The sequence below is a fragment of the Dama dama genome, chromosome 9, assembly GCF_033118175.1.
Source record: "Dama dama isolate Ldn47 chromosome 9, ASM3311817v1, whole genome shotgun sequence".
NCBI classification, from domain to species: Eukaryota; Metazoa; Chordata; class Mammalia; order Artiodactyla; family Cervidae; genus Dama; species Dama dama.
The window spans coordinates 25,485,763-25,513,684 of NC_083689.1; the positions used below are offsets into that span (position 1 = coordinate 25,485,763).

The following is a 27,922-nucleotide window of genomic DNA, read 5'->3' on the forward strand; positions in this document are numbered from 1 at the left end:
TAATTTTTCTTGTTTTCTCTGGGAGTTGGCATGAGGTACGGCCAAGGACAGTCCTTACGACTGTCAGGAAGTGAGTATGCTTCCACTGAATATCTGCTTTTTTCATGGCCTCCTTCCTGCAGGTGTGAATCCACCAGCCTATGCTCTCAGGCCTTAGGGTTCTAGACATGATATAGCAAGACTAAAGACAGGTACAGCTTGCCCAGCAGATTTTGGTAAGGTTCAGAAAACAGTGGGGAACCCATGGGTGGAATATCTCTCAAACACATTTTTTCCCCACTTAATATAGATATTCAAAAATCACCAGTATGTAGCTGCATCAGTGGTACAGAGCAAGAACTAATATTTAATCAACACTTGCTGTATGCTCCCTGGAGAAGGGAATGGCTACCCACTTCAGTATTCTTGTCTAGAGAATTCCTTGGACAGAGGAGCCTGGTGGGCTGTAGTCCATGGGGTTGCAAAGAGTCAGACATGACTGAGCAACTAACACTTTCACTGCTATTTGTTAAGCAATTTATATACATTATTATATTTAATTGGTCCGCAGCCCTTTGAGATGGGTTTTATCTCAGAACTTCATCATGATTTTGTCTCTAAGGTCTTGAACAGTGCGTGGTGCACAGTAGGCACTCAAAATCTATTGAATCAAATTAAATTCCATAATCAAGAATGCTGATCTCAAGAGAAAACATTTGCAAATCCTTACCTCCATAGGATCAAAAACCACCACTGGGGCAGTTATGTTGTTTATTTTTGCAGCTTTTTGGATAATATCTTCAGCTTCTTCAAATCTTCTCTGGGATATCAGCCATCGGGGAGATTCGGGGATAAACCTAAAATTCATTTTGGATGTTTTGTAATTTTTCACAGTAACAAGGTTGATGCTATCCACTGTAAGTTGCCCCCAAATAATTTTTATTTTGTAAAATTCTAGTTTGTCTTTTTAAAGAACATCAGGAGGGAGGCTTCATAAGATCTCCATTATTTGTAGGAATAAATAAAAGTACCTTCACGTTTGAAAGTTCTGATCAAATCATAAGACCAATCGTTAGTTGTACTTGAAGCCAGGGCCAGCATACAAGGGGTAACATTAACTATGGGCATGTTTAAACAAGGGCAGCTGGAGAATACCACCCAAAACTTCATACCCAGCATGGCTCATTAAAGAAACAGAGTCTAGTATCTTTCCAGTGTGTCCATCCCTAGGGGAATTCCTGGTGCCTCAGTTGGTGAGGCTCACAAGTTTACTGGGTAAAAGAAGGCATCTGTGTTCCTTGGGGTTTTCCTTAGGCAGTCAGAGGAGGAGGCGAGTGCATTGATACACTTCTGTGGGATGTCCCATGGCTTTCAACAGAATCTCAGCTCAGTGAGTACCCAAACCAGTTATGGGGAGACAGCCAATGTGGTCTCTCTCTCTCTCTTTTTTTAATTGTCTAGAAACATTTAAAATTTTTATTTTATATTGGAGTATAGTTGATTAACAATGTTGTGTTAGTTAGAAGCTGACTTTTTATCACACAATCTACCCACATTTTTAACTGATGCTCAGACATGGCTGACTTCTATTCTTTCCTAATTTTTATATTTTTATTTATTTTTTATCATTCTTTCCTAATCTTTATTTCTCAGAATTGCTTAGCCATTCTTTTGCCGGCTCTTGTTTTCCTTATCTATTTGTCAGTATTAAGTGTCCTAGAAAATAAATTATATGTAGCAGATATAGTCTTCCTATAATTAACAGGCCCCTGCAAAGCCTCAACAGGAATTATCTCAGAGCAAAACACGACATATCAAATAGCTAACCCCCAGCTTCCGTCCCCAGCCTACCACAAGCACACGAGTTGAAAAATGAACCCACTTTGCATTTTTTGGAATATACACTTGGTTGGTCCCTGTAGCAACTGTGATGATGTTAGGCCACTGGCCCTTGGTAATTAGAGCTGTCCTGTCCCAGGGAACTTCCTCTGGTGCTGTGTATCTGTGCTGTTCAACGCAGCAGCCACTAACCAAATGTGGTTATTGAGTTGGTGTGACTAGTGTAATGGAAGAATCCAATTTTACATTTACTTGCAGCCCCTGGTGGTTCATATGGTAAAGAATCCTCCTGCAAGGTGGGAGACCCAGGTTTGATCCCCTGGAGAAGGGGCTGGCAACCCACTCCAGTATTCTTGCCTGGAGAATCCCATGGACAGAGAAGCCTGGCGGGCTACAGTCCATGGAGTGGCAAAGAGTCGGACCTGACTGACAGACTAACACTCGCACTTCCTTAATTTTAACATGTCATTGCATGTGGCTAGTGGCAACTGCATTAATGAAGAACTATACAGCACGGGCACTTCTACTTCTGAGGGGTATCTTTCCCCAACCAAGTTGTTCTTAGACATATCCTACCTTTCTTAACTATCAGCTCTGAGGGCCATCACTGGCCTCAAGTTCCAAATGCTTAGTCAGCTAGATATTGCAAAACTTTCCCCATGTTGCATCTAGGGGCTCCTTCCCCACCTACAACACTCCATTCATACTTGTGGTCACTTACTGCCAAGCTTTTTAAAGGAAATTGGGGACATTAAAAAGCCCCCAAAACACCTGCTCCAATTTTCAGCCCATTGTACTTAGGGTTGCTGCCATCTTAACTTTTGAATTGCCATGGTTTTTTGGTGTATAAATAAGTCTAACTCATCATTTCAAGGTAGTGGAGGGCCAAATAAGGTTTACATTACAGCCTCTCTGTAGATTTAATTCAAACTGAACAGGGGAAAAGTGTTGCTGGAGAGTCTATATCACATACTGAGTAGGCAGCAGAGGTCACAGTAGCCTGAAGCCGTCCCCACATCATCCCAGCCCACCCCGATGGATGGGCATTGCTTCAGCAAATCCCTCCCTCAAGGACAAGATGCTTAAAAGAGAGCTATTTTGTTTTTATTTGTAAAGAAAAATGATAAGACTGTTAAACTTTCAGGACAAGCACTCAGCTTATTTGTCCTGGCCCCGGGCTGCCCTCTGTCTGGGGCAGGCCTGTCCCGGTTACAACGTGCCCACAGCCAGGAGCACTCATGGAGCAGCCCGTGGGCAACATGGGAACAACTCTCCTCAGGGCAAGAGTAAGGCAGCTCCTTGTGGGATGGACCTTCTGTGCTAGAAACCCAAGAGGCTGACCTGTCAGAGTTGTTCCTTGCTGTGGCATTTGGTTCCAAGGCAAAGATCCAAGCCCCACAAATTAAAATCTGTACTAATCCCTTATAGTCAGTCAGGGCCCTTCTATTTTTGTTTTCTCTCTCTTGTAGAATCATATAGTAATACAGTTGACTATAACATATTTTGAAAGTACTAGTCTCTTATGCTGAGATGACAACCAGAACCAAAGAACACAGATTACCAAAATCATTCAACTGAAGAGGCAGAAAGTAACCTCTGAAAAATCTCGTCTTGTGACTTGAGAGACTGTCTGGTCACCAGCACCTTTTACAATAAATTCAGTTAGCAGGGGGTGTTGTGGAGAGAGGGTGTGATGCTGACGTGATGTGATGATGATGGTGCTGATGGTGATTCTCATTCAAGAAAACTGCCCTACTCTCAGACTGGGTCAGGAAATCAGAATAGTATCTAACACACTGTTTCTCAAATTCTAGGGAAGTAAGAAAAAAAAAAAAGTGCTTTCTTTCCCCCATGCACACTCACGCCAAGGATTTGCACTGGTGAATCACATCAGCCTTAGAGACCATAAAAGGACAGTAGTTTGGAGTGGTCTAACCAGAGCTATCTGGTCTAACAAGGCCAAAAAGTACTACCTGTCAGCCTCTATGGCTGCCTAACAGTTGCAGCGAGATGAAGGTCCTTCTAGGAAACTCGCTAAGGCACACTTCCTAAGTATGTCCATAGGACAGGGCAACCATGAGGGCTAGTCTAACCTGTGAGCCCCAAAACATGATCAAAAATACTTTAATTGTTTGTAAGCAGACAGAGGTCAAGCAATTCAGTAAAACCAGTCACTGCTGGGAGATTTGATTTTGATATCATGAAACCAAATCAAGGCTAATCAATGAGAGAGAGAGCGAGAGAGAGAGAGAAAGAGAGAGAGAGTACCGGACTCAATAATGGGAAAAAAATCCCCTTTCCTTTTTTTTAAATATGGAAAAACCAAAGAAATGAGGAATCTCCCCCAAATAAAACATATGGCTGGGACCTTATTCCATTCTTGTCATTCTGTTCTCTCACGTAAAGTCTTCCCCATAGCCATAACTCGGTGAAACTGGGGTCAGCATCTCAACACTTTATTATTCCCACATTGATGTGTCAAAATTTGGTTGAAGGGTTGTGAGATGAGTGAAGAGAATGTTTTCTCTAACAATTAATTAAACAGAAGTGATTCTCTAGCTCTTCAAGACAAAGCAGATAAATAGTCACATCTTAGATGCTAATCATTACATAATAGGGCAGCTTGCAGAAGTTACATTAGTTGAAGCCATAAGGAAAAAGAGATTTCCTAGAGAAAAGTGTCAGAAGAGCAGGGGGGCAGAGCTAAAAGTAACAAAACCCAACAGTACCATCTCCACAAACAACAGCAACCATCCAGAGAAGAGTTGGGATAGCCCAAGGGGGACTGGGTTTCCTGAGAATGGTGCTTTGTGGGATGGTGGGGAGTCAAACCCCAGCACACATGCCCACCCCCAACAAGGGAAATGGTCTGTGGGCTTTGAGGCCTCAGCCTGCTCCAGTGAGATCAGCAGGCCCACGTCAAGGTCAGCACCAGGCTCTGGGCTCCATGTTGCTGGCCCGCAGAAGGGGGCTGTCTGGGACAGAGCCACACTCACCACCACAGCGGGACACACAGCACCCCCGGCACCGTCAGCGCCAGCAGCAGCATCCGCCAGTCTCTGATGAAGTAAGCAAACAGGGGCAGCAGCATGTAGCCAACTGCAAAAAATGTGCACACTCCTAACGTAGAGAATATAATACGAACTGACTTGCCGAGAATTTCTGTTCCTGTTCAAAACAAGGGAGGAGTATTAGCATTTTAACTCACTTTAATATTTGCTTTTTCACATCGTTACCTGGCAGTTAGAGTCAAAAAATATAACCACTTAGAAGAGGAATGAGTTATTTGCCTCCTGGCCCAGAGCAGGAGGGGTGAGTGTGGAGGAAGGTGGGACATGACCCAAGACTTACCCCCTCATAGAAGGATGGGTTTTCATGAGATTTTAAAGGAGCTGTAGATTTTTTTTTTTTTTTTTAATGTCTCCTCATGTCATATGAACATCATGCTCAGCCCTAAGAGGTAACCTCTTCTGAGAATGCCACATTTCCAGAATAAAAGCCTCAGGGCGAGGAGCAGTGAGGGCGTCCCAGGAGACGTGGGAGCTCTCCTGAGGGTGTGTGGATCATGCGGCATTCAGCCTCTCCCAGCATTCACCACTGTAAATAAGCAGATATGGGTCTCTTGGAAACAGTGGAGAGTTCAGTTACTGAGCTGTGTTAGGACATCCTTAGCTACCCTCGAGCCCTGAGAAATGATAAAGAGGATCCAGCTGGCTCTGGAGGTCCTCAGAGAAGGGCCTCAGTGCCCAGGGCTGAATTCCACTGAGGCTACACAGAGTCCAGGTATCAGCCCCAGGCGGAAGCAGTCCATACAGCCCAGTGAAAGACAAGAAGAAGTTGCTCTTCTGGCCTGGCAGGCGGCAGCCCTGGAGCTGGGCACACATGGAGAGAACTCACAGAGCTTTCCCAGAACAACACAAAACCACCAGACGCTTGGCATCTGGCCCTGTTTTGGGAGAGGCTCCTGCTCTGCTCAGCACCACAGTGGATGGCTCAGCCCCAGTTCTTCAAGAGATGTTGCTTGCTTCTTGGAGTGCTTGATTTGAGACAAGGAGTCTCAGAACAGGCTCCTTCTGTTGTCACAAAACTCAGGCCCTTTCCACAGAGTCCACTCTTGGTCCTCTGCCCCAGGGTGGAGATGTGGCCAATGGCAATAGCTCCATCTTTTGTTTGAGATCTGCCCACCACTACTGAGAAGTAACCCAGAAAATACAAAACAGATGATCTGAAGGTTATTTGGGCTTGGGTTTTAAGAAGGAGTTTCTTAAATTGCGTTTATATGCCCTGAGCACAGGCTAAGGAATTAAGGACTAATTCCAGAGAAGCAGTAAAATGACTACTTCTGCTGGTTTCCCTTTCTCCCCTCCTACATGTTCCTATCCTCACCTCTCTTCTTCCTCACTCAGCATAACTGAAGATGTGTCTCAGTGGTTCTGTCTTGAACAGCCATTTCTAAAAGCCAGACTGATAGAAATTGCCAGTATTGTATATCTCTCACATCTTGGACTGCAGACAATAGCTCTAACCACCCAGGGCATTTCTTAGCCTTTAAACTCATTTCCAGGAATAGGGCCAGACTTTTTTCAGGATCATGAGCGTTGTTCCCAGATCTTTTCTTACCTCATTAATGACCTTCCTGTCACTCCATAAGAAGACTCACCATGCCATGGTTTCTAAACACTTTGGCTGTGATTATCAAGATATGAGAATGAATAGTGCTTTATTCCTAAGCAGAGATTCAGAAGTGAAGCAGCAGAGGATGTGATTGTGGAAAAGAGAAAGTGCACAGGACCAAGTGAGAATCTTGTAGACTCATGAGGCCAAGGGAGCTCCCTCATACTTCCATGATCCTGATAAGAGAAGAGAAAGAAGTTACCCCACTGAATTTCTGGATAATGCCCTTCCTTAAGCTTGGGTCTCAGGTCAGGACAGAGTTGCTCTAGCTTTGCAGAGTACCCTGGGGGACAGAAGCTTCATTAATCTAGTCTTCTGCTCTTACGTGGAGCAACAGGGATGGCACAAATCTGAATAGTTCCTTGGGAGCATGACTTCCTGCTCTCTGACTTTTAGAAAATCACCCTGCCTTGAGCACCATCATCATCATCTTCATAGTTAGCATTGTTTTGAGTAGGCACTTTGAGCCAGGTTCCAGACTGAGTGTTTACATATATTATCTCTTTGAATCTTCACAACAATCATATAACAACTAATATTACTTCTGTTTTACATATCATCAGCTGAGACTTAAAGAGTTAAAGCAAATTGCCTAAACTCACACACATGCAATAAGTGGGACAGACAGGATTTAAGCCTGATCAGCTTAATCTATGGATACAGTCCAGAAAAAACAATTACATGGGAGCAAAGCCTTCGCCCTGTCAAGCTGTCCTTCGACTGAGTTCTAGCGGAGACATGTGTGAGAGATGGGTGGGGCCACACCTGCATTTTAGAAGTTAGGATTTGGTCTTCAAACGAACGAGAGGCCAACCAGTCCTCTCAGAGACACCGGGAGAGGAGTCTTATTTCCTGCAGACCTTTCACTGCCAGCAGGTGTCACAAACTCCATGTGACTGGCAGTGAGAGAGGTGACTGGTGATTCCGGCTCTGCTCACTAGGGGCTCCTTGTCCTGACCTCCTTTACCCCTTAGGTGTTTGCTCCTAGAACAAAGCCTGCTTGGTCTTGATCTGCTTGGGCCTCTGAGTATCACTTATGAGTGAGACTCTGACTGCTAAGCCAAAGAAGCATGTCTTGGCCAGGAGTGTTTGCCCACTGCCTGTCACCACCTCCAGGACCTGAGCACTCTCCCCGAGAGTGAGTGACTCAGAGAGGGCCAGGCTTGCTGTCCTGTTGCTCAGGGCCCTTCTATGGTAATCAGCTTAGGAACCACTGGATCCCTTCCACTTGGGGCAGGATCTGCCCCTCCATGAACGACCAACAGAGGTCTGCAGACCCCAGCTCAAGAAACATGACTGTGGTGCAGCTGCCAGGATATAGGGTAGGACCCAGGGTCCTCTATCAGCCACGTGCAGAGGCTGGGCCCCTTGATGCTCATTTGCTACTAGGGTGACTTTGATAAGTCCTACTTCATGGAGTTATCATTATGAGGACTGAGGTTAATGTAGGTAAGGAGCCTAGTTAGGTGTCTGGCATGTGGCAAGTACTCAGGAATAGTTAATTCTTTTATCCTGGTCAAACAATTGAAATGTACCAGATGTCAGGGAAATGTTGGGAAACACAGAGATCCAACAGAAGACAGCAAAAACCTCTCTTTGCTCCTGGAAAATACTGAGAATTCCCATCAAAATAGCAGATATTCCCTTGTCCTCTTTCTTCTCTATAAACTTTCATGATCATTCTAGCTAAAAGGGACCTTTCTTGTCTATGCATATACACAGACAATTTATCTGTGCTCCCCTCACACTCCTAGACCCACGACCCACATTCTCTGTAACAGCTGCCTTGGCTGCCTCTGCCGACCAGATTTGAGCCCTTTGAGGACAGACAGGAGTGAGTCCTACCTCCCTGTGTCCCCCAATTCTTCCCTCTCAGGGCAGTGCAAACAGGGGTTGCCAGCAAATCTATGCATCTTTTTAATGTATTTATAACCCATTCCTCCCTTGAAGTAGCTTATAATTTGAATAAAATAAAATAATGGTAACATTAAAGTAAAATACAAAGAAAGGTGAAAAGTGATGTCCTGGAGAAGAGAGCAAAAATATGCAACAGATCGCTTTGGAAAATAGTGTGACAGTTCCTCAAATGGTAAAACCTAAAATTCCCATATGATCTAGCAAGTCCACTCCTAGGTACATGCCCAAGAGAACTGAAAACATAGATCCACAAAAGACTTGTACTCAAATGCTGATAGCAACGTTCTTCAAATTGGTCAAAGAATGGTAACAACCCAGATGTCTGTCACCTGATGAAGAGATGACCAAAATGTGATATCTGCATACACTGGAGTACTGAGTCATTCTGCAGCACAGACCAACCTTGACAACATTAAATGAAGGAGTCAGTCACAAAGGCCACATATTGTAAAATTTTGTTTATCAGAAATGTCCAGAACATAGACAAATCCATACAGACCGAAAGTAGATTAGTGGTTGCCAGGAGCTGGGGAAAGAGGAGAATGGGGAAGTAACTGCTAATAAGTTTCTTTTGTGAATGATGAAATGATCAGGAGTTAGGTACAGTCGATGATTGTATGACGTTGTGAATACACTAATAACCACTGAATTTATACACCTTTATAAGAGTTAACATTATGCTATGTAAACTCAACTTTAAAACTTTTAAAAACTATGTAGCTAATAAAGGTTGCATGAGCTTCCTGGTAGCCAAACTTACAAAGGAAGATGCCATCAGTTATGTACTTATCAAAAGGAAGAAAACATGAAGACATCAGAGGAAGCAGCATTTTAAGTAGTTCAGCATGCTGGAACAAATATCGTTAACAGTGCTGGGAAAATACTGAATGAATGAATCAGTCAAGACAGGAGACAGTTAACTTTGCAAAATAAATTCAAGCAGCTAGTTACGAGAAATAAAGGAGGATGCCACTAGAGTTTCACCCAGAGGCTTTGGACAGGTCAAGGGTGTCATTTCTGGGAAACAGTAGGAGATTGTGAGGGGAGAGCTGGAATGTGGGTAGGGTCGGTGTCCTTGGTCCTGAGTGGTCACTTGCTGCTGAGCCAACATCGTTTTGGCAGCCTCTTCACTTTCAGGTGTATCCATGTTCTGTTTCTTTAAGAAGCACTGTTCCTTTTTTCCCCTTTCTTGTCTCCTGTGACTCTGGCAGGCTTTATAATTGTTAAAAAGCAGAGCAAGGAGAGAATCCATTTTTGTACTGTGTTGAGAGTGGGAGTAATTCAGTTTCCTGAGTTAACGTGAGAACTCCTAAAATGGCAGATTACCATCGCACAGTCTTGCCAACCCTTCCCTGGAGCCAGAGGGCAAAAAGTGAAGGTGAAGGGCTAGACAGAACTCAGACCAGATCCAAAGCTTAGGTTGCTTTTAGTTAACTGAAACCCATAATTTGGCTATTTCAGTCCTAGAACACCAGAGAGCGCTGCTGCGCTGCCAGAAGCCAGAGATGTTGCTGTGTCTCCCATCCCCACCCTACTCCAGGCGCTCACGAGGGCTTCTGGCTGCTCCAAGGGGCAGACTGATTTTCAGTGACACTGAAATGCTCAGGCCTGAGAACCCAGGACAAGGAGTTTCAAACCAGCACACAAATGTCAGCAGTTTCCTGTAGAACACCGAGGAGTAACACTACAGCCAGGGAGGCTCCCAGAGCACCCTACGCAGCTGATGGAGGGCCTGCTACACCCAGCATCCCGCCCACTGACTGCTGGCCGGTACATCTAGGCTCTGACTGATCTTACAGCTCTTACTTTTCCCTTGGCCTTCCCACTCGTGTCAGCATAAGGAGCAGGGAGAGAAGCTGGTTGTAGTGTCAGGGTCAGCTGGGCAGAGGCTTCCCTGCAGGAAGCCTGGCGTGGGCTCTCCTGGCCTCATCCACTCACACGGGGGAAAAGGCTCTGTGGCTTCAGAAGCACCCTGTGCCCCTGGAAAGGCAGGTCCAAGTGCTGCCGTTCAGCAGGCCCCCCGTGCACAGCATAGACAACACCTGACTCCTGATCCTGAGGACAGGGCTTCTCTGGCTTCACTAGGACCTCGTGCCCTTCCATTTCAGGTGATTCTTTCGGTTCTCCTAAAGGTGCTCTGCTCACTCCAGGCAGATTCCTGTTTAGTCTCCAGTATGTTCTGGCCCAAGCAAAGCTACCCATTGGGCTTTCCAGGTACGGGGCGGTCACCAAAAGGAAGATGGAGTCTGTGGGGTTTTAAACCATGAGAAAAACAAACTCTGCTGTGTTCAAGAGCCCTGTGTCCTTGGGGTCATCAGGCATTAGGAGGTCGCAACTTCTGTCCTGAATTCTTCCAGTCTCCAGTTTCTAGCACCACTGGCTGGCAGCTCGCTGTGTCCTCTCAATAAATCCTTCCCCCCTCCCCTCTTCCCCCTGCAGAAAGGACAGAGGTCCTCTCCTGCTGAAGAGGGTGCTTCTGCTGGGGCCGTGTGACTGCAGCATGCCTTCCACACCTCCTTCTTCAGATGCCAAGGCTAGGCCTTTGGCAAGGAGCGCTTCACAAATGATTAAAGGAGTAGAATTTGAACAGTTCCAAGTTGGCAACCTGACAGGGTATACACATCCTCAACGAAGAGAACACAGGATCTTGAAAGCCAACAAGTCATCCAGAATCTTAAAAGCTATCAGAATCATCTTACTAGATTCAGGCTTCTGAGATAAGAATCATTAGACTTACATTAAAGGGATGCTATTGGTAATTACACTGTGGCAATAGGGACAAACTGAGACAGCCAACAAGGAAATATGATCACACCAGAGGTTATGGGAATGAGTATCTATTGTCCCAGAGGTGACCTCAGAGAGCCTGCTGGGGACTTCACTCCTGCAGATGACCCTTATCAACATGCCTGGAGCTCACCCTGCTGCTTCCTGGGAGAAGCTGCTGAAGACCCTGGGGGCCTCCTCCTGACCTTTAGCTTGTGAGTCCCCCTCATGCGCCCTGATATTCCAGACGCAAGGTTGCTGCTAGGAGATAGGACAGCTCCCAGCAATGAGGCTTGTCCTGTATGCAGCTGATATGCTCTGGGGGTGGGCTTTGACTTAGGGGTGAAGCCAGATCTGCCCAAAGATGGACAGCTGGCACTGGACTCCTGTCTGGCACGTGCCTCCTCCACATGTGTCCCAGCTGCACCGACCACCCTTAATCCCCCTATGGGCCAGCCCCAGCTGCCAGGAGACCTTTTAGCCGTGGCCCAGGCAGAAGTCTTGAGCCTTCATAGCTCAGATCAGACACATCCCAGGACTGTCTCTCCCTCAAGAATCCCTCCTCTGTGTCCTTCCCAAGCCCCGTGCTCCTGAAATGTGTCTCAGTTATCACTTGGCTCTTACTCACAGTCACATTTCAGGGCCAGCAAAGAGCTGGCTCCCTGTGAGTGCCTGCCTTGCTTGGACCTGTCAAAGAACCTGTGACCACAGCCTCCTCCCCAGCACATATGTCCCCGAAGCTGATCGCTTTTTGGAAGCACAGACCATGAATTACAGCGCTTCCTTCTGTGCTGAGTAAGAGCGCTCCCGGTGCCCTCTTCAGTGGCCCCCTCTTCCCAGGCCTCTCTGAGGACTGTAAGGAGAAGCCCTGCAGGTCAGAAGCCATTCCTACCTAGTATGAAGGCCACCACGTAGTTGGAGATCTGGCCCATGCCAACGATGACAAATAACACGGTGAACATCTCCCAGTTGATGGAAAAAATCTGCAGAAAGCTGAAGCCAGTCTGCACAGCCATGGTTGCGAAGAGGATGGTCTTTCTGCCAAATCTGTAGAATACAGCACAACACAAGAAGCGGCCTGTGCAGGTCACAGCAGCACCATACTCAGGGCTTGTGGAAGGCCTGAGTCAGGTATCCCTGCAGACGGTTTTTCTCAGGGCTGTGACAGGCTTTTCTCCTATCACACCCTCCCAGGTTCTTCCTGGGTGAGGTCTCAGGCATCCTTCTGCCCAGGAGGTAACTTTCTGAGATTCTGAGCCTCCTGTGGAGGCAGCAGATCTCGAAATCACAGAGCAGCTTATGTAAGGACCACGTGGAAATTTGTTCTTTAGAATGAGTCATAGGTAGAAGCTGCCATCACGTTTCTGGAACATGAGCACAGTACAAACTGAAGATGCATCTAATGTCAGCAACATGAGAATTCTGTCAACCCAGAGCCAAGAGTCCCTCTGTGTCAGTGGTCTTGAACCTAGGTTGCGCTTGGGATCAAGAGAGTTTAAAAAATACTGTGACGGCCTTCTGAGATTCTTATTGTCTGAATGTAGACTGTTGGATGCAGTATGGGGATCAGGGCTTAAAGATATTTCCCAGGTGACTCTACTGTGCCTCCCAAATTGGGAACCACTGCTCTGTGGAAAGTAGCTTCCAGCAACATCCATAAATGACACTACAGTTGGCTTAAGTCTTAATTTCATTTTCTAATAGTGTCCAGTAGCTCAGAGGGAACACAGGACAACATCTCCCATCTCATCTTCCACACTCAGGTCATCTCAGGCTTTTGGGTCTGGGGTCCCATTGGGCTTCATGACTAAGCCATTCCTCTGGAAAGCCTTCCCCAACACTGCCATTGAGCACTCCCACCTTCCTGCCCTGGTCCCTACAGAACATTCAGGGGTCAGTGTGGTCATGTCTCCCCACGCGGTGATGCTGTCTCCCCCTGATTATGCACTCCAGGAGGCCCTGAAGCAGCCTTGATCAGCTCTGTGGCCCAGTGTCCAGCCAGATGGTAAAGAATCTGCCCACAATGTTGGAGACCCTGGTTCGATCCCTGGGTCGGGAAGATCCCCTGGAGTAGGAAATGGCAACCCACTCTAGGATGCTTGCCTGGAGAATTCTGTGGACAGAAGAGCCTGGCAGGCTACAGTCATGAGGTCGCAAAGAGTTGGGTACAACTAAGAAACTAACAGTTGTGACATAAGAGCCCCATTTTCCAGTGGTTCCCCACAAGGGGCTGAGCACAGAGGATACAGGATACATCATAGTTCCTCCGGTCACTCACTTGGTGGCCTATGGGGCCTCCCTTCCTCTGGTGAAAATACCCTAAATTCAGTCCACCCCCAGGACAGGCAGTGTATCAACAGTCACCTTTCCTCCCTCCCGTCATCCTTACCTGTCTGACAGCTGCCCAGACACAAAGGAACCGAGAAGCACGCCTACAAAGAACAGGGACGTGGTAAGGGGCGTCTTCCAATCCTCCTCACACACCAGACTCCACTGCCAGGGAAAAACACAAAGTGTGAGCCCAGCCCTCCAGCAGCTCCGGCCCCTGCCCAGCTCCGAGGGCATATTAGCGTGGCAGCCAGGCAGGCTCTCCTGCCCTGTGCCAGGCTCACTACTGTGCAAAGGGCGTAGGCTTCACAGCCCTGGGGTTGACTGCTGACTCTGTCAGTCACTGTCCTGCCCGAGGCTCACCCCCCTCTTCTGAAAGGAGGAGTGATACCTCTGGCCATGCTTACATTGTATACAGAGAAGTGAGCTGAGGCATGGCTTTGGCTAGCGACCCCTCAACTGTGAAGTAGTATGAAGCAGAGGCACTATTTCTGCTTCAGAAGTTACTGAAGCATGACCCTCGGGCATGGAGGGACAGTGTTTGAAATGCCTGCAGGGCAGGGTGGTGGGCATGGTCACTTGATCCAGGTATAAAAGCTTCTTCTACCTGTTGAAAAATGCAAGTGGTCCCCCAAAACCTGTGATTATATTTTCTGAGCAGAATCCTCCAGAGAACCCTGTGCTTCCTGGGCCGCGTAACACCGTAGGCCAGGCGTAGGGCTTGATCCAGAGCCCCACTGTGCTAGGGGTGGTGTTCCCGCCCCTCTTCAGTGCTCCTTATCTCCCCTCCACACTCCTCCACCCTCCTTTCCATGCAGCCCTCCCAGAAGTGTGGTACCTCCCACTCCCCAGGGCCCATGGGCTGTTGTAGCTCTAACAAGTCTGCTTGTGGACCCATAAAATGAGAGTTTCAGCTAGAGTTTGTTACCAGCTCTTGACTTAAGTCAATTCAGCATAATCTCAAGGGGAGGTTGCAAAGATTTCAAAATGTGTTCAGTGAGTTTTTGTGAATTAAAAAAGAATCAGGTGCCAACAAGTATTTTGGGATAGTGGGTCAGGGATTGCTGTGTGTGGTAAGACGATAAAGTCTATAGGAAAAACCTCCTGCCTCCCACCCAATCCCAGTCCCCCACTCAGCAACGGTACTGCACCCATGACATTCCTAAGGCAGATTGGTTCTTAATCCTTTCAACTTACCTGACATAGATTTAAAAGTGAATTCACATATTTGTATCATGCCCCATTTGCAGCAGAGAGAGATGGATATGAGGATACATACAAGAAAAATGTGTACAACAAAAAGCTAAGGGAATTGTGGCAAATGAAAATCTCAGAGGAGCAGGGGTTACAAAAATAACCAAGCCAGGGGTAAGACTGACCTCTGGCTGTCCTGCCCAAAGGCCTGTCAGCTTGCCAGCGAAGCCCTGAAATCTGGCTTTGAATATCCCAGCAGCTCGGCTCTCAGGATCACAGTGTGCAGAGTAATAAACTCATTCTGCAGTACTCAGTTTGTCTGAGTACCGAGACCTGGGAGAAGCCTCTCCTATATACTTCCTTCCACAAAGGGGCCACTCTGTTATGCTGAGAATAATGTCCTTGAGAACACCCCCATCCTGGAGACAACAGCAGGATTCACGAGACTGCCTCGCCTTGTGCTCACAATGCTGCTCACAGGCGAGCTGCCCAAGCACAGCTCTGCAGAAGAAAAAACAATGAACCAGAAACTCTCTACCCCTCAGGCACAACTGAGGGTCAGTCCGAAACCGCACCCAGAGGAAGGCTGCTTCAGCTGGGGTACCTTGAATGGGCTTCAGGGGAAAAGGCACAAACCCTCTAAAACTGTATGGCCAGATTCACGTGCTCTGCCAGGCCACGGGTCAGAAGGGAGACATGTACCTGAATTAATGGCCACCAGCTTCTGAAAGTCACCCTCCCAAGAGCTTGGGATCTGCCCCAACACACAGATTGAAGCCCCAAAGCCTCATGGTGTGGTACATAACCCATTTTGCAGAAGAGTAAACTTAGTCTCTGAGACTAGTATTTGCCCGAAGTCAAAGCAAGTAAATGGGCAAGCTAGATAACAACTTGGGCCTCAGAACTTTACCTTGTACCCATGTCCTGCTTTGGACAAGAACACCAAAGGCCAGATAAAATGAGTTTATTACATACCACCCCTACACTTCTTCAAGGAATGTGACATCAGGACTAGGGGCAGAAGACGTCCACCACAGCCGTTAGCCTTGGGGCCACTAAGTATCCATTATCAACCATTACCATTACATCTGCAGCCAAGCAGAAAAGCTCTTCCCAAGATAACGTGCTCTCCTTTGCTGTTTTAAAAACATTTTTCTATCAGGACGTTGCCTTTGGGCAGCATAGATAGGACTTAAGAGACAGAAAGGAAAGAGGACGGCTGTCAGATGTCAGGCCTTGCATGAGCGAAATAGTAAACAGAACTGGCTCCCTAATTTTCAGGCCCAGTGTAACTTGAAAATGTCGGACCCCTTGTTCAAAACAATTAGGAATTTCAAGATGTCAATAGCAGAGCATTAAAAATAAACGTGGGGCCCTAGGTGACTGACTGCAGGGATTGATGCCCATCAAGCTGGCCCTGATGGTGGGTCAAGCCTGGTCTGTTTGGGAAATGCAGCAAGGAAAGGAATTGTGAATTGGGTTCTGAGAAGGGTGAGGTGAGGGCCAGCTCCCCATTGCTCTCCTACTGGAGGCCATGAGGCCATGCATGGTTCTAGGTCCCCCTTCCCTCCCTGAAGAGGCACCCCCAAAGCCCTGTCAGCATTGAGAAGCACAGAAGGTGGCCATGTGCACACAGCAGCCGTCTGCCCCAGGCCCGTGGCGGGTGCTGTCTGTCTTTGGTAGAGAGTGCTGTCTGTCTCTGCTCAAGTCTGGCAGAGTAAGGCAGCTGGACCTCATGCTACTTATGGTTGTTTCCAAGGCCCCGAGGGTTCCCTCTCGGGGAGTCACTGGACCCAAAGAGTCTCTTTGAAAGTTGCAAGAGGTCTGGTAATAGGATACAGAATTGGCAGATAAAATATTGGCTTCAGCTTACGGGACTGGTGTTCCAATAAATCAGCTGCCAGCGTGTAGGGGGACCCTTTTCTCCATGGGGCCATTCTTGAGAAGGCCAGGCCCTGCTTGCCCCAGACCCTTGGGGTTTTAGGGATGTATCTTAGGGCCTCAATTGTCAGGTCTCAGGGAACTCCCTGTGGTTAACAATGATACGGCAGGACCAGTGGGAGACAGTCTTTTCCTTGATGAGACAGAAGTGTCCTGTGGGTCTCTGCACATGTGTGTACACGCATGCACACACAGACATACATACACAGGGTCAGCTTAGAGACTAATGGCTGATGGCCTGGTGAGAGGCTGCCTGGTATTGGCCTGGAGCTATGCCCTCAGGTCAAACACTACCATTTCTGAAACATAACCCACACTCCCACATGCACTCTGGACAAAGAGTGGAATGTTCCAAACTGTGCAGGGTTGAGGCACTGGATATACTCTCATAGAATTACTGTGTCTGTCTCATCCTCCAGGTCTTAGGCCAATATTCCCCATTTGACTGGGTCATTTAGCCTTAAAGAACAAAAAACCAGGTCACAAGGTAATAGGGGACATGAGGACTCTTGACCTAGAAGAATATGCGTCTCATGCCCTCAACAGTAATAACAGAAAGGACAAGTACAGTGTATTGATTGCTCACTGTGTGCCTTGCATCATTCATGGGATCTCGAAGTTGCCATCTGAAAGTGGGTATTCCCTTTATCCCCAGTTTACAAATGAGGAAATGAAGGCACAGAGCAATAAAGTAACTAGCCCAAGTTCTAGTGGATTGGTAAAAGGAATTGCTTAATCATTTATTCAACAGTCATTGAGCACCTGATCTGGGCCAGATGCTGAAGGGGCACAAAGCTGAAGGTCAAGCATGCTTTACAGGACAGGTCAGGTGTGCACATGTGCATGCATAAGCCCAGCCATCCTGGGTGGGATGTTCTCGGCCACTGTGTCCTTGCTCTCCGGCAGGACAGGAAAAGAGGCACCCCCTGTTCAACCTCCTCCAGATGGACAGAGTTCTATTTTTTTTAATTTTATTTTATTTTTGGACAGAGTTCTAAAACCTGAACACATTCATATAATCATTTTAGTTAACTGAAGTGTACAACACTAGGCACGTGGTAGATGCTTAACAAATTGTTGATGAACAAATGTTGAACAGTTAGGAATAATGGAAAACTAGTTTGGAAATGTATGGAATCACACAATCCTTTGAAAGTCACCCTCAACCTTGAACTCGGCAAGTAGCCAAAGTCTAGTAATTTTAGCCTTCACCAAAGCCATAAAGGATCATAAAGATAAGAGTAGCCCCATGACTACATAGAACTGAGAACTCTGGAAGGCAGCTCGATGCTGAGCAAAGAGCACAGGCTGTCTTGGGTTCTGCCATTTCCGACCGTGTGACTTTGGGCCACTCATTCACCCCTGTTAGCCTGCTTTCTCATCTTCAAAGAGGTGACAGTGATACTCCCTCCCAAAACTGTTGTGAGCATTGGACAGGAAATGTAAGTAGAGTGTCTGACAGCATCTGACACATACAGACCTCCTTAAAGGGTAGTTCCCTTTCTACTGATCTCATGCCTTTTACAAATAGCATTAATGAATAAGCAAAGCAGGTTGTACTGAAACCTGACTAGGCAGAAGAGATTGTTAGAAATGAGAACTTTTTATTCAGACTAAAAACCAGAAAAGTTTTCACCACAAGGTGTAAAATCCCTTTATAAATGGACTTCAATCTCAGAGACAACTGTGAATGAAAACCTAGCAATAGTTCATTTAAGAAAGGCTTTCTGCGTTCTCTTATTTTTCATTCTGTGGGGAAAAGAGGAAGGAGTAGTTAGTTAATAATAGTACATATCTCCATCCACAATTTCTTCTTTATAACTTAGTTGTAAACTTAAAGCTGGAAATTTACTGACCATGGAGTGATGGGGGAAAGCTTGCTATTTAATTCTTTTTGTTTATAAGAGCTTTATTGAGATATAATTTACATACCATAAAATTCATTCTTCTTATGTGTATAATTCATTTATAATTTACTATATTCACAGAGTTGTGCAATCATCAGTATTATCTAATTTTAGAACAGTTTCATCACCCCTGAAAGAAATCCCATGCCCATTAGAGTCACTTCCAATTTTCTTTTCCCAGCCTGTGGCAATCACTAACATACACTCAGTCTCTTTGGATTTGCCTATTCTGGGTGTTGGGTGAGCTGACACAGAAAGTGAAAGAATTCACAGAAATATTAACAAGAGAAGAAAAGAGAGTTTTTATTCCCTTTCCAAGGGAGGAAAGGGCCAGATGCATAGAGTGGTTGCTGGCCCCCAATGGTGGGGTTTGAGTCTTTTATTGAGTTCAGAGGGCAAGGTGCAGGATAGAGGTGGTGGGTTCATATCTTTTCTGGTCCACAGTTGTATCTGGGCTAGCTGTGCTTCAATAGGATGTGTTTTTTGTTTTGCTTCGTTTTTTATCTGAAAATCTGTAACTTCCTGTTTTCAATAATTTTCCAGTCCTTGGGTGTCTGAAAGAGACTTGACAGTGGCCCTCGACAGGTGCTACTCTATTTTGAACAATGTTAGATGGGTTTACACTGGACATTTAATATTCAGTGGAATCATACAATATATAATCTTTTGTGACTGGCTTCTTTCAGTTAGCATAATGTTTTCAAGGTTCATCCATGTTGTTCTAAGTATCAGTACTTCATTCAAGTACTAATTATCAGTACTTATTCCTTTTTATGGTTGAATAATATTCCACTGTTTGGATATACCACCTTTTATTTAGCCATTTACCAGTTGGTAGACATTTGGGTTGTTTCTACCTTTTGGCTATTATGAATAAAGCTGTTATAAACTTTTGTACACAAGATATTGCAAGGGTATATGTTCTCATTTCTCTTGGGTATTTCTAAAGTGGCTGCATCATTGTATAATCCCAACAGTAATGAACAAATGTTTCAAATTTTCCATATTCCTATCAACACTTGTTATTGTATATATTTTTAATTTTAACCATCCCAGGAGGCATTAAGAAGTATTTCATTATGGTTTGGACTTGATTGTGGTTGTGATTTTCCTAATGACTAATGATATTGAATATCTTTTGTGTAGACTCTGTAGATCAGTTTGGGGAGTTGCCATCTTGACAATATTATCTTCTGCTTCATGAACAGAACATAAGATATCTTTTCATTTACTTAGATCTTCATTTCTTTCAAAGATGCTTTGTAGTTTTCAGGGAATAAGTTGTGCTTTAGAAAAATAATTATTCCTGAAGAACTTTCTTTAGTATTTCTTGTAAGGTAGCACTGCTAGCCAAAAATTCTCTTAGGTGTGTGTGTGTGTGTGAGAGAGAGAGAGAGAGAGAGAATATCTATTTCAGTTTTAAAAGATAGTTTTGCTAGTTACATTAATAAGATTTTTGGTTGATGTGCCTTTTCTTTTAGCAGTTTAAATACATTATCCCCCTGCCTTTGGCCTCCTTTGTTTCTTTTTAAAAATGTATTTACTTATGGCAGCACTGGGTCTTTTTTGCTATGCACAGGCTTTCTCTAGTTGCAGCGAGTGGGGGTTACTCTCTAGTTGTGGTGCACAGGCTTCTCGTAGTGGCTTCTCCAGTTGTGGAGCGCAGGCTCTAGGGTGTGTGGGCTTCAGTAGTTGTGGTGCACAGGCTTAGTTACCCCTCAGCATGTGGAATCTTCCCGGACCAAACATCAAACCTACGGATCCTGCATTGGCAGGCAGATTCTTAACCACAGGAAGGATTCTTCCCACTACCTGGGAAGTCCCCTCCTTTCTTTCTTATGACAAGTCAAATGTAAATCTTATGAGGGTTCCCTTGTATGTGTCCTATTGTTTTTATTGTTTTCAAAAATTTCCCTTGGTGTTTGATTTTAAGTAATCTCACCATGATTTGTCTGTATGCAAAAATCTTTTTGTTTCTTCTTGGAATTGAGCTGCTGAACTGTGTAGATTAATGTTTTTAATCATATTTGGTAAGTTTTCAGTCATTATTTCTTTCACTCTCTTTTTTTTCTGCTCCTTTCTCTCCTCTCCTTCTAGTGTTCCCTTTATGCATGTTAGTCTGGTTAATAATGTTCCACATTGCTCTAAGAACTTGTTCATTTTTCTTCACTCCTTTTTTTCTGTTTTTTGGATTACATAATTTCTATTTCTCTGTCTTCAAATTTGCTCATTCTTTCTTCTGTCTCTTCAAAGTTACTAGTAAGGCTCTCTAGTGAATTTTTAAATTTCAGCTACTGTTTATTTCAATTACAGAACTTTTATTTGATTCTTTTTTATATAACTTTCATTTTAATATCTTAATTGGTATTCTGTATTTGATGAGACATTGTCATGGTACCTTCTTTTTACTTTTTAAGCATGAATTCCTTTAGTTCTTTGAAAATACTTATAACACTGCTTTGAAGTTTTTGTTAAATCTGACATCTAGGCCCTTTCAGGCAATTTCTGTTTCCTATTTTTTTCCTGAGTGTGGGTCATGTTTTCCTGTTTCTTTGTACGTCTTGTAATTTTTGGTTAAAAACTGGACATTTCAGAAAATACATTGTAGAAACTCTGAGCATTGAATTTTCTCCCCCACACCCCTTCTCACCCCGACACACACCAGGGGTACCTGTCTTTGTTTCTGTTTGCTTTTTTGTTTGTTTAATCACTTGGCTGGATTCTTAGTTCACTAAGGATTCCCCTTAGTGCAGGGGAAATTCTTATTTCCCCTGCAGTGTGAAGCCTCTGGTGTTGCTCCTCAGAAGACACAGCCTTGGGCACGTGTGCAGTCCCCCTGGGAGAACAATGGATTTAGCAGGGCTCTTTTTGACTGTCTCTTCCCCCATTTTTTCTATTAAGCTGTCTCCCTCTGCTGATATCACACCTAGCTGTTGTTGTTCAGTCGCTAAGTCGTGTCTGACTCTTTGCAACCCCATTAACTGCAGCATGCCAGGCCTCCCTGTCCTTCACTTTCTCCCTGAGTTTGCTTAAACTCATGTCCACTGAGTCAGTGATGCCATCCAACCTAGCTGTTAGGCTCCACCCACTGCTATATCATTCCTTTATTATATATTCCTTTATCATTCCTTTGTCATTCTTTATTGTGCACAAAACATGGCACAGACTAGTTCAATTAAATTCAAGCCCCTTTGAAAGAGCAGTTTTGAGGCAAGTCTTTGAGGGTTGTTCTGACTCCAGGAGTGTTGCTCTGAGCTGTCTCTTTTTCTGGTTCTCTCTGGTAATATAGTTGCCCTATGGGTTAGCTTGTTGCTCTAATGGAGCTACTAGTCTCCTCATGATGGTTAATCACCACAATTTCTGTTGTTTTAAAGAGCACTCTCAGGCTTCAACTTCTGTACATCCTGTGTGAAACGAAGTTATTTCCTGTGGGGACAGCTTCAGAGCTCTCGGTCGTTAGGGACTACTTCTTCCCCTGGGGGAAAATACCTGAGCCCCTGCTCCAGGCTGTGGTAAGGGAAAGTGCCCTCAGAATGGCACTCCCTGCCTTATGAGTTACACACTGGTTGGAGGTGGTAGCATCCTTTTTGGTTTGCCTCTCTTGGCATGGAATCTCCACTCTACAACAAACTGGGATAAGGGCATCCAGGGCCCTCATATTGTCAGCCTGTGGATAGAGTACAGGTGCCACTACATGAGTATGGACTGAGTGGAGGATGGGATCTCCCAGTCTCCTGGCTGCACTCACCAGGAATTAAGCCTCTGCACTTGGAGCTCAGAAGATGGGAGGCTAAATCTTAAAAACCTCAATATCTTTCTTTTCTTATATTAGAGGTAAAGAAAAAGCATCCATAGGTGGAGAGGCATTGGTGAAGAGTCCTGTGGTCATTAGAGGTGGAGCCAAAGCAAAAGACCCAGGGAGTTTAAGTGGGATGGTAGGGATGGGAATGAAGGGGCCTGAGGGAGGAAGAAGGGGCACGCAGTCCTGTTTCCAGTCCTGTAAACACAGAGTGGGAGCCGCCAGCCTTGAACTGTCTGTGTCCATTGTTGGGATATGTGAGTCAACTGAGCCTTTCCCCAAAGGCTCTATTCTTTCTACTTCAAATGGAGATCCCTGCCTTTTTATTCTTATTTTTTTGGACTCTAGAGACATGCTTAAAACTATACCAAGGCTTCAGATAACAAGGCAGGCCTGCATTAGCCTGGAAGAACCCACCTGCCAATGCAGGAGACATAAGAGACATGGGTTCAATCCCTGGGTCAGGAAGATCCCCTGGAGGAGGGCAGGGCAACCCACTTCAGTATTTTTGCCTGGAGAATCCCATGGACAGAGGAGCCTGGCAGGCTACAGTCCATAGGGTCACAAAGAGTCAGACACGACTAAGTAACTTAGCACGCACACACAGCCTGTCACAAAGAAGAAATTACAGTCCCTTCACAGGCCCAAGGCATCTACAGCTCCTCTGACCAGCTCTGCCAAGCCTTGTTTTTGTCAACACACCATCCTATCTCTTGGACAAAGTGTGAGGGGTCTGCTGCCCACCAGGAGAGATGGACAAAATCTTTATCCAGAAACTTGGCAGAAGGCTTGGGTGAAGCAGCCTCTGGACGAAGGCACATTCTGAGATCCTGGTGGCCTTTGTCAGAGGAACAGAACTTAGAGGCAACAGACAAACTGTTTGGAACGAGGCAGCTGATAAACAGGGAAGCAAATTCAGGCCACAGCTAGGAAAAGCCCCTCAGTCTCCTGTATTTGTTCTCTTTCTGCAGCACTGCCTGGAAATAAAAGTCTGTTGGTGTTGGCTGGAGGCTGAGGCTCCCACTTTATCCCCTTTGGAATCTGCCAGAGGGCAGGTCTGATATTCAGGCTGTCCTGACAGCCAAGCTGCCAGTCTCACACTAGCCAGCAGTATTCCAGGGCAGCCTGTAAGTCTGATGGAAAGAAAACAGCCTAAACCTGCTTCTTGCTTAAACTCTTCAGCTTTGGCAGAGGCCCCAAAGGAGGTACATCCCTTTGAGCTGCCATATGGAGTCCCAAGTAGTTGTCAGATGCTAGGCTCATTCTGGTCTCATCATTCCCTCTTTCACCACTCCTAGTGCCTCACATAAGCACCCTGTTAGCAAAGGATAAGGGCCCTCTGTTCCTATTTTATACCTTTGAGCTGTGGGTGGGGAATCAGTGTGTCCTATTCCGTCCAGGCCCTAATTCTAGGTCCCAAGAAAGATAACACAAGGCTAGTGCCTCCAGAGGCCCAGGCCCTTTGTTGGACATTCTATTGTGGTTAAGGGCATAGCTGCCTGCAGCTCCACCCATGGGTTCCTAGAGGACGCCCCCAGCTGAAGGAGAGGATAGCAACTGATATGGTGGAGCAGCAGCCCTGCCTCAGGGTCACTGGTGGTCTGCCACAGAAAGCTGCTCTTTATCAAACAAGCCCCCCCACCCACTGCCCAGGGCATCTGGAGTATGGGCCCTGCCTCAGAGATGACTGCCTAGTTTTCTCAGCCCATGGACTGAAGAGGGTCAAGTCTACCTAATGATGTTCCATGGGAGAAGACATGTTTGAGGCAAAGGCCAGCCCATGCCTAGACTCTGGCCAGGAACCAGACTCACCCCTAAGGTTTGTCCAGTGGATCTGCTTCTGAATCTAGGCCCTCTGGAAATCAGCACATTCTCTGTACTATTTTCACAACTTTGCTCTAAATGAAATTATTTCAAAATAAAGCTTTGTTTTTTAAAGTGATTCTTAGCTCTAAACAGGACAGATAAATTGCATTTCACAAATAGTCCTTGAGGAAGGAAATTACCTTGTACACCTATATACCCAGACAGATGCACTCACACAGGTCCCAACTCAGATACCAGGTTCCCGCCTCCTGGCACCCCCTGGAAAGTACCTGCATGGCAAAACATGCCCTCCTTTGGTCCCTGACTGACCTGTCTTCCCTGTGAAGGGGTCAGGGGTCAGTTCAGATGGGCTTCTCTGTCCCAGAGGGTATGCTCATCAGGAGATCCCATACAGAGGTGTAAAGCAGAGACCATCTGAGGATGATCCCCCTGCCACTGTGGGGCCACAGGGGTGCAGAGAACTTGCTCAGGGTCCCCAACTTGCTCTTGTCAGGGAGATGAGGGCATTTCTCCCCTGGCAGTGGATTCAGACCTATTCTCTGGCCCTAGAATTCCACTCTAGGAAAGGGGCTCTGCCTTTAGCAAGTCTCATCACCCATTGTACTGGCTGAAACATGACCCTTAGAACATGGCCCCAAATACCCATGATGCCCAGACAGAGATGACGAGGTCCTGCCCTTACTGCTCCTCATCCACCCACCCGTGATGCCCATTTGTTGGTGCTATGGGATGTTGCATAGCACATGATCTCACTGAATCCTCTCAACAACTCAGATAAGCTGGGCATTCTTATGATCCTCATTTTTAACAACTGTAATAAAATTCACACAACATAAAATGTAGCATCTTAACAATTTTTAAGTGTACAGTTCAGTAGTGTTAAACATATTCACATTATTGTGCAATCAATCTCCAGAACTCTTTTCATCTTGCAAAATGAAACTCTATATCTATTAAATAACACCCCATTTCCCTCCCCTCCCAGCCCCTGGCAACTACCATTCTACTTTCTGTTCTAATGAGTTTGACTTCTCTTCATATGGCATATAAGTGAAATCAGTTTCTGTCTTTTTCTGTGACTAGCTTATTTCATTTGGCATAATATCTTCAAGGTTCATTCATGTTGTAGCATGTGTCAGAATTTCCTTCCTCTTTTAAGGCTGAAAACTATTCCATTGTGTGTATACACCACATTTTATTTATCCATTCATCTGTTGCTGGGTATTTGAGTTGCTTTTACTCTTTGTGACTAATACTGCCATGAACATGAATATGCAAATATTTGAAGGCTAGTGCTTATGGGTGGGGCCAGAACCAGTCCACCCATCTGACTCCAGAACTCTTTGTCCCACCACTCTCTAGAGAGAACCACCCACCCTACTCACTTTCATGCTTCTCCCCTCCTTCCTCCCAATGACTAGCGTTCCTTTGCTTTTTATTGTACTCCTAGTACCAAAAAAGAAAGCAAGTAAGGGAAAAGCTGCTGAAAAAGGCAAATCTGGTTATGTGTTTGTGAGTGTGTAATGTTGTGCATCCTCAGATGGGGAACGATGTATTTTCCCACAGGCCCACTTGGGCCAGGTATAACAGGGATAGCCATGGACTTGTAAACCAGCTGCTACCTACCCACCCCTCACATCCTGAGGTGAACAGAACTATTAAGGAAGGGGAAAGAGCTAGGTGAACCCAACTGTCAAGGAGGACTGCAGTTACTAGGGCCAGCTCTAGCCCAGATGCTGACCGCACTTCCAGGAACTGGGATGAGCTGATCCCTACTTTTAGATGTCTCAGGATCAGACTATGCGCAGAAGGCAGGTAAGCGCTAGGAGCCCCAGTTAGGGGATCAAAGCCAGAGATGCCCGTGAGCTCTGTGCTTATACTGTCTCTGTGAGTCTGTCCTTTCATGAGTGCCTTGGGACCAGGGTTATGCCTCCTCTAGTTCCCTGTTCTCTACCAGTATCAGGAGGCCTCCTGCTCCTTTGTGGAGAAATTAGAGCCTCAGGAGAGGACCCAAGCCTTACCATAGTTGTATAGCAGAACAGGAGAGCCCCTGATGCTTCCAGAAGTCTGTGGCCAGGGAACAGACCAGACCTGCCCATGCCCTGCTCAGCAACAAGACTCTACTCTGTGTCTGCACATAGTCTCAGCAGCATCCCCACACCCCTTCTCATGCCTGCGGCAGGAATTTGACTCAGTCTGTGCTTCTGGGGAGCCTGGAGTTGACAGTATCTAGGCTCTTGGGAAACAATTTCCTCTTGTGAAACTGCCAGAGAAAAAGGCAGTTGACAGCTGCCTCCCTTCTCAGTTCTTCACGCCCTCCCTACTAGACAAACTGACCAGGAATGATCCTAAGCGAGTCCTGCCCTCTTGGGCTGCACACCTGTGTTACAAGTATAACCCAGATGACTGCTAGCCAGGTCTGATCAGGAATTGGGGACGCTGAGCTAGGCCCGGCTAGGGTGTCTCCAGGGGGACTGATGCAGATGAAGGGTCGCTCACACACCCACCTCGGTGACGATGGTGGACAGGTAGATGTCCTGGCTAAATTCCCAGCCATCCAGGCAGCCCTCCTGCTCCAGCTGCTCCAGGTCCACATCGCGCCCCGGCTCCAGCCCGAGCGCCGAGAAGTTGACGATTTTCTCGAGTCGGTAGCGGCGGCAGCTCTGAAGCACCTCGCGGCCGTCCTGCAGCCGCACCGGGACACTGTGGTTGCGCCACGCGCTGCTCAGGTTCGCGGTGTCCGGCACCCGGCAGCGATGTTCCGGGGTCCCTGCCAGAAACACGACTGACATACCGTTGAAGCCGTTGGGGATGATGCTGGCGCTGAGTAGGAAGAAGATGAGGCGCTGGAAGGGCCCCCACTTGCCCAGGAAGGCGGTCACTTCGTCGTAGTCCCGCATGCTCCGCGCGTCTCTGCAGCTGGCAACGTGGGGTGATGAGAGTGCGTTCCCCGGACAGCGCCGCGCGGTCCAGGGCGCGGGCGTCCAAACGTTCTCGCGGACCCTGCAAGCTGAGGGAAGGCGGGGCACGCGGTCGGGACCTTTCCCGGGAAGCGGGCTGCTGGCGTTACAAGGTTGCTGGGAACTGGACGCAAAGCTGGATGCACCTTCTGGAAACAGAAACTCGGGACCACACCCCCATCCCGGCCGGGGCGGGGCGGGGTGGAGCTCCAGGGCGGCTCCTCCGGTGCTCCGCCCCCCGCCCGCGGCGACCGGGCGGGGGCTAGGAGGTCAGCTGGCCGCGGGCGTAGGAAAAAGAGGACTAGTTCCATTGCCGCCCCTACCTTGCCCCGGCAAGCCCGGGCGCCCCCTAAGTGCTGAGCGCCCAGCCCCGGGCTGCCGGGTTGGGCAGCGTGTAAGGGCAGAGTCGAGCTTAAGGGCAGAGTCGAGGCCGCAGAGCAAGGACTCTGAGAGGTCGGACCTCCCTGTCGCCGTCGCCTCAGGCCTCGTCCGGGGCTGGGATCTCTCTGTTGCCGCTTCCGACTCGGGGTCTGAGCTCAGGGAGCCTCGGGCCGGGCGCGTACGGGCGAGTCCGTGGAGCCGGTGCTCCCGGGAAACCTTTGCGGGCGTAGGGGTGACAGGAGCGCGCCCGCCAACTCGGAGCTCCCAACCCCCAATCCTAGGCTGCCGGATTCAGTCACCTGCCGGCGGCTTCCGAACAGCCCGGAGCCTCACCTTGAATAGGGGGAAACAGGCCCAGCTCCCCGAAGAGATGATCGAGGTCACACTTCGTCAGAGACAGGCTCGGACTG

At 46.9% G+C, this 27,922-nt stretch overlaps 1 protein-coding gene across 4 annotated transcripts in view; it reads right to left on the minus strand.

Moving 5' to 3' along the window:
• The window catches only part of SLC22A4 (solute carrier family 22 member 4), a 42,731-nt gene extending 15,440 nt beyond the window's left edge, over positions 1-27,291 (minus strand). For 3 of the 4 annotated variants that reach the window (XR_009694115.1, XM_061150806.1, XM_061150804.1), the window contains exons 1-5: positions 26,679-27,291; positions 13,565-13,668; positions 12,068-12,222; positions 4,815-4,986; positions 710-836 (exon numbers count right to left, since the gene is read on the minus strand). Coding sequence is in view for 3 of the 4 variants with exons in the window: in XM_061150806.1 (XP_061006789.1) it covers positions 710-836; positions 4,815-4,986; positions 12,068-12,222; positions 13,565-13,668; positions 26,679-27,071 (951 nt within the window). In the remaining variant the exon portion in view is untranslated. The remainder of the gene's footprint in view (positions 1-709; positions 837-4,814; positions 4,987-12,067; positions 12,223-13,564; positions 13,669-26,678) is intronic. The other variant, XM_061150805.1, reaches the window with a different exon arrangement.
• Positions 27,292-27,922: the final 631 nt, after the last annotated feature.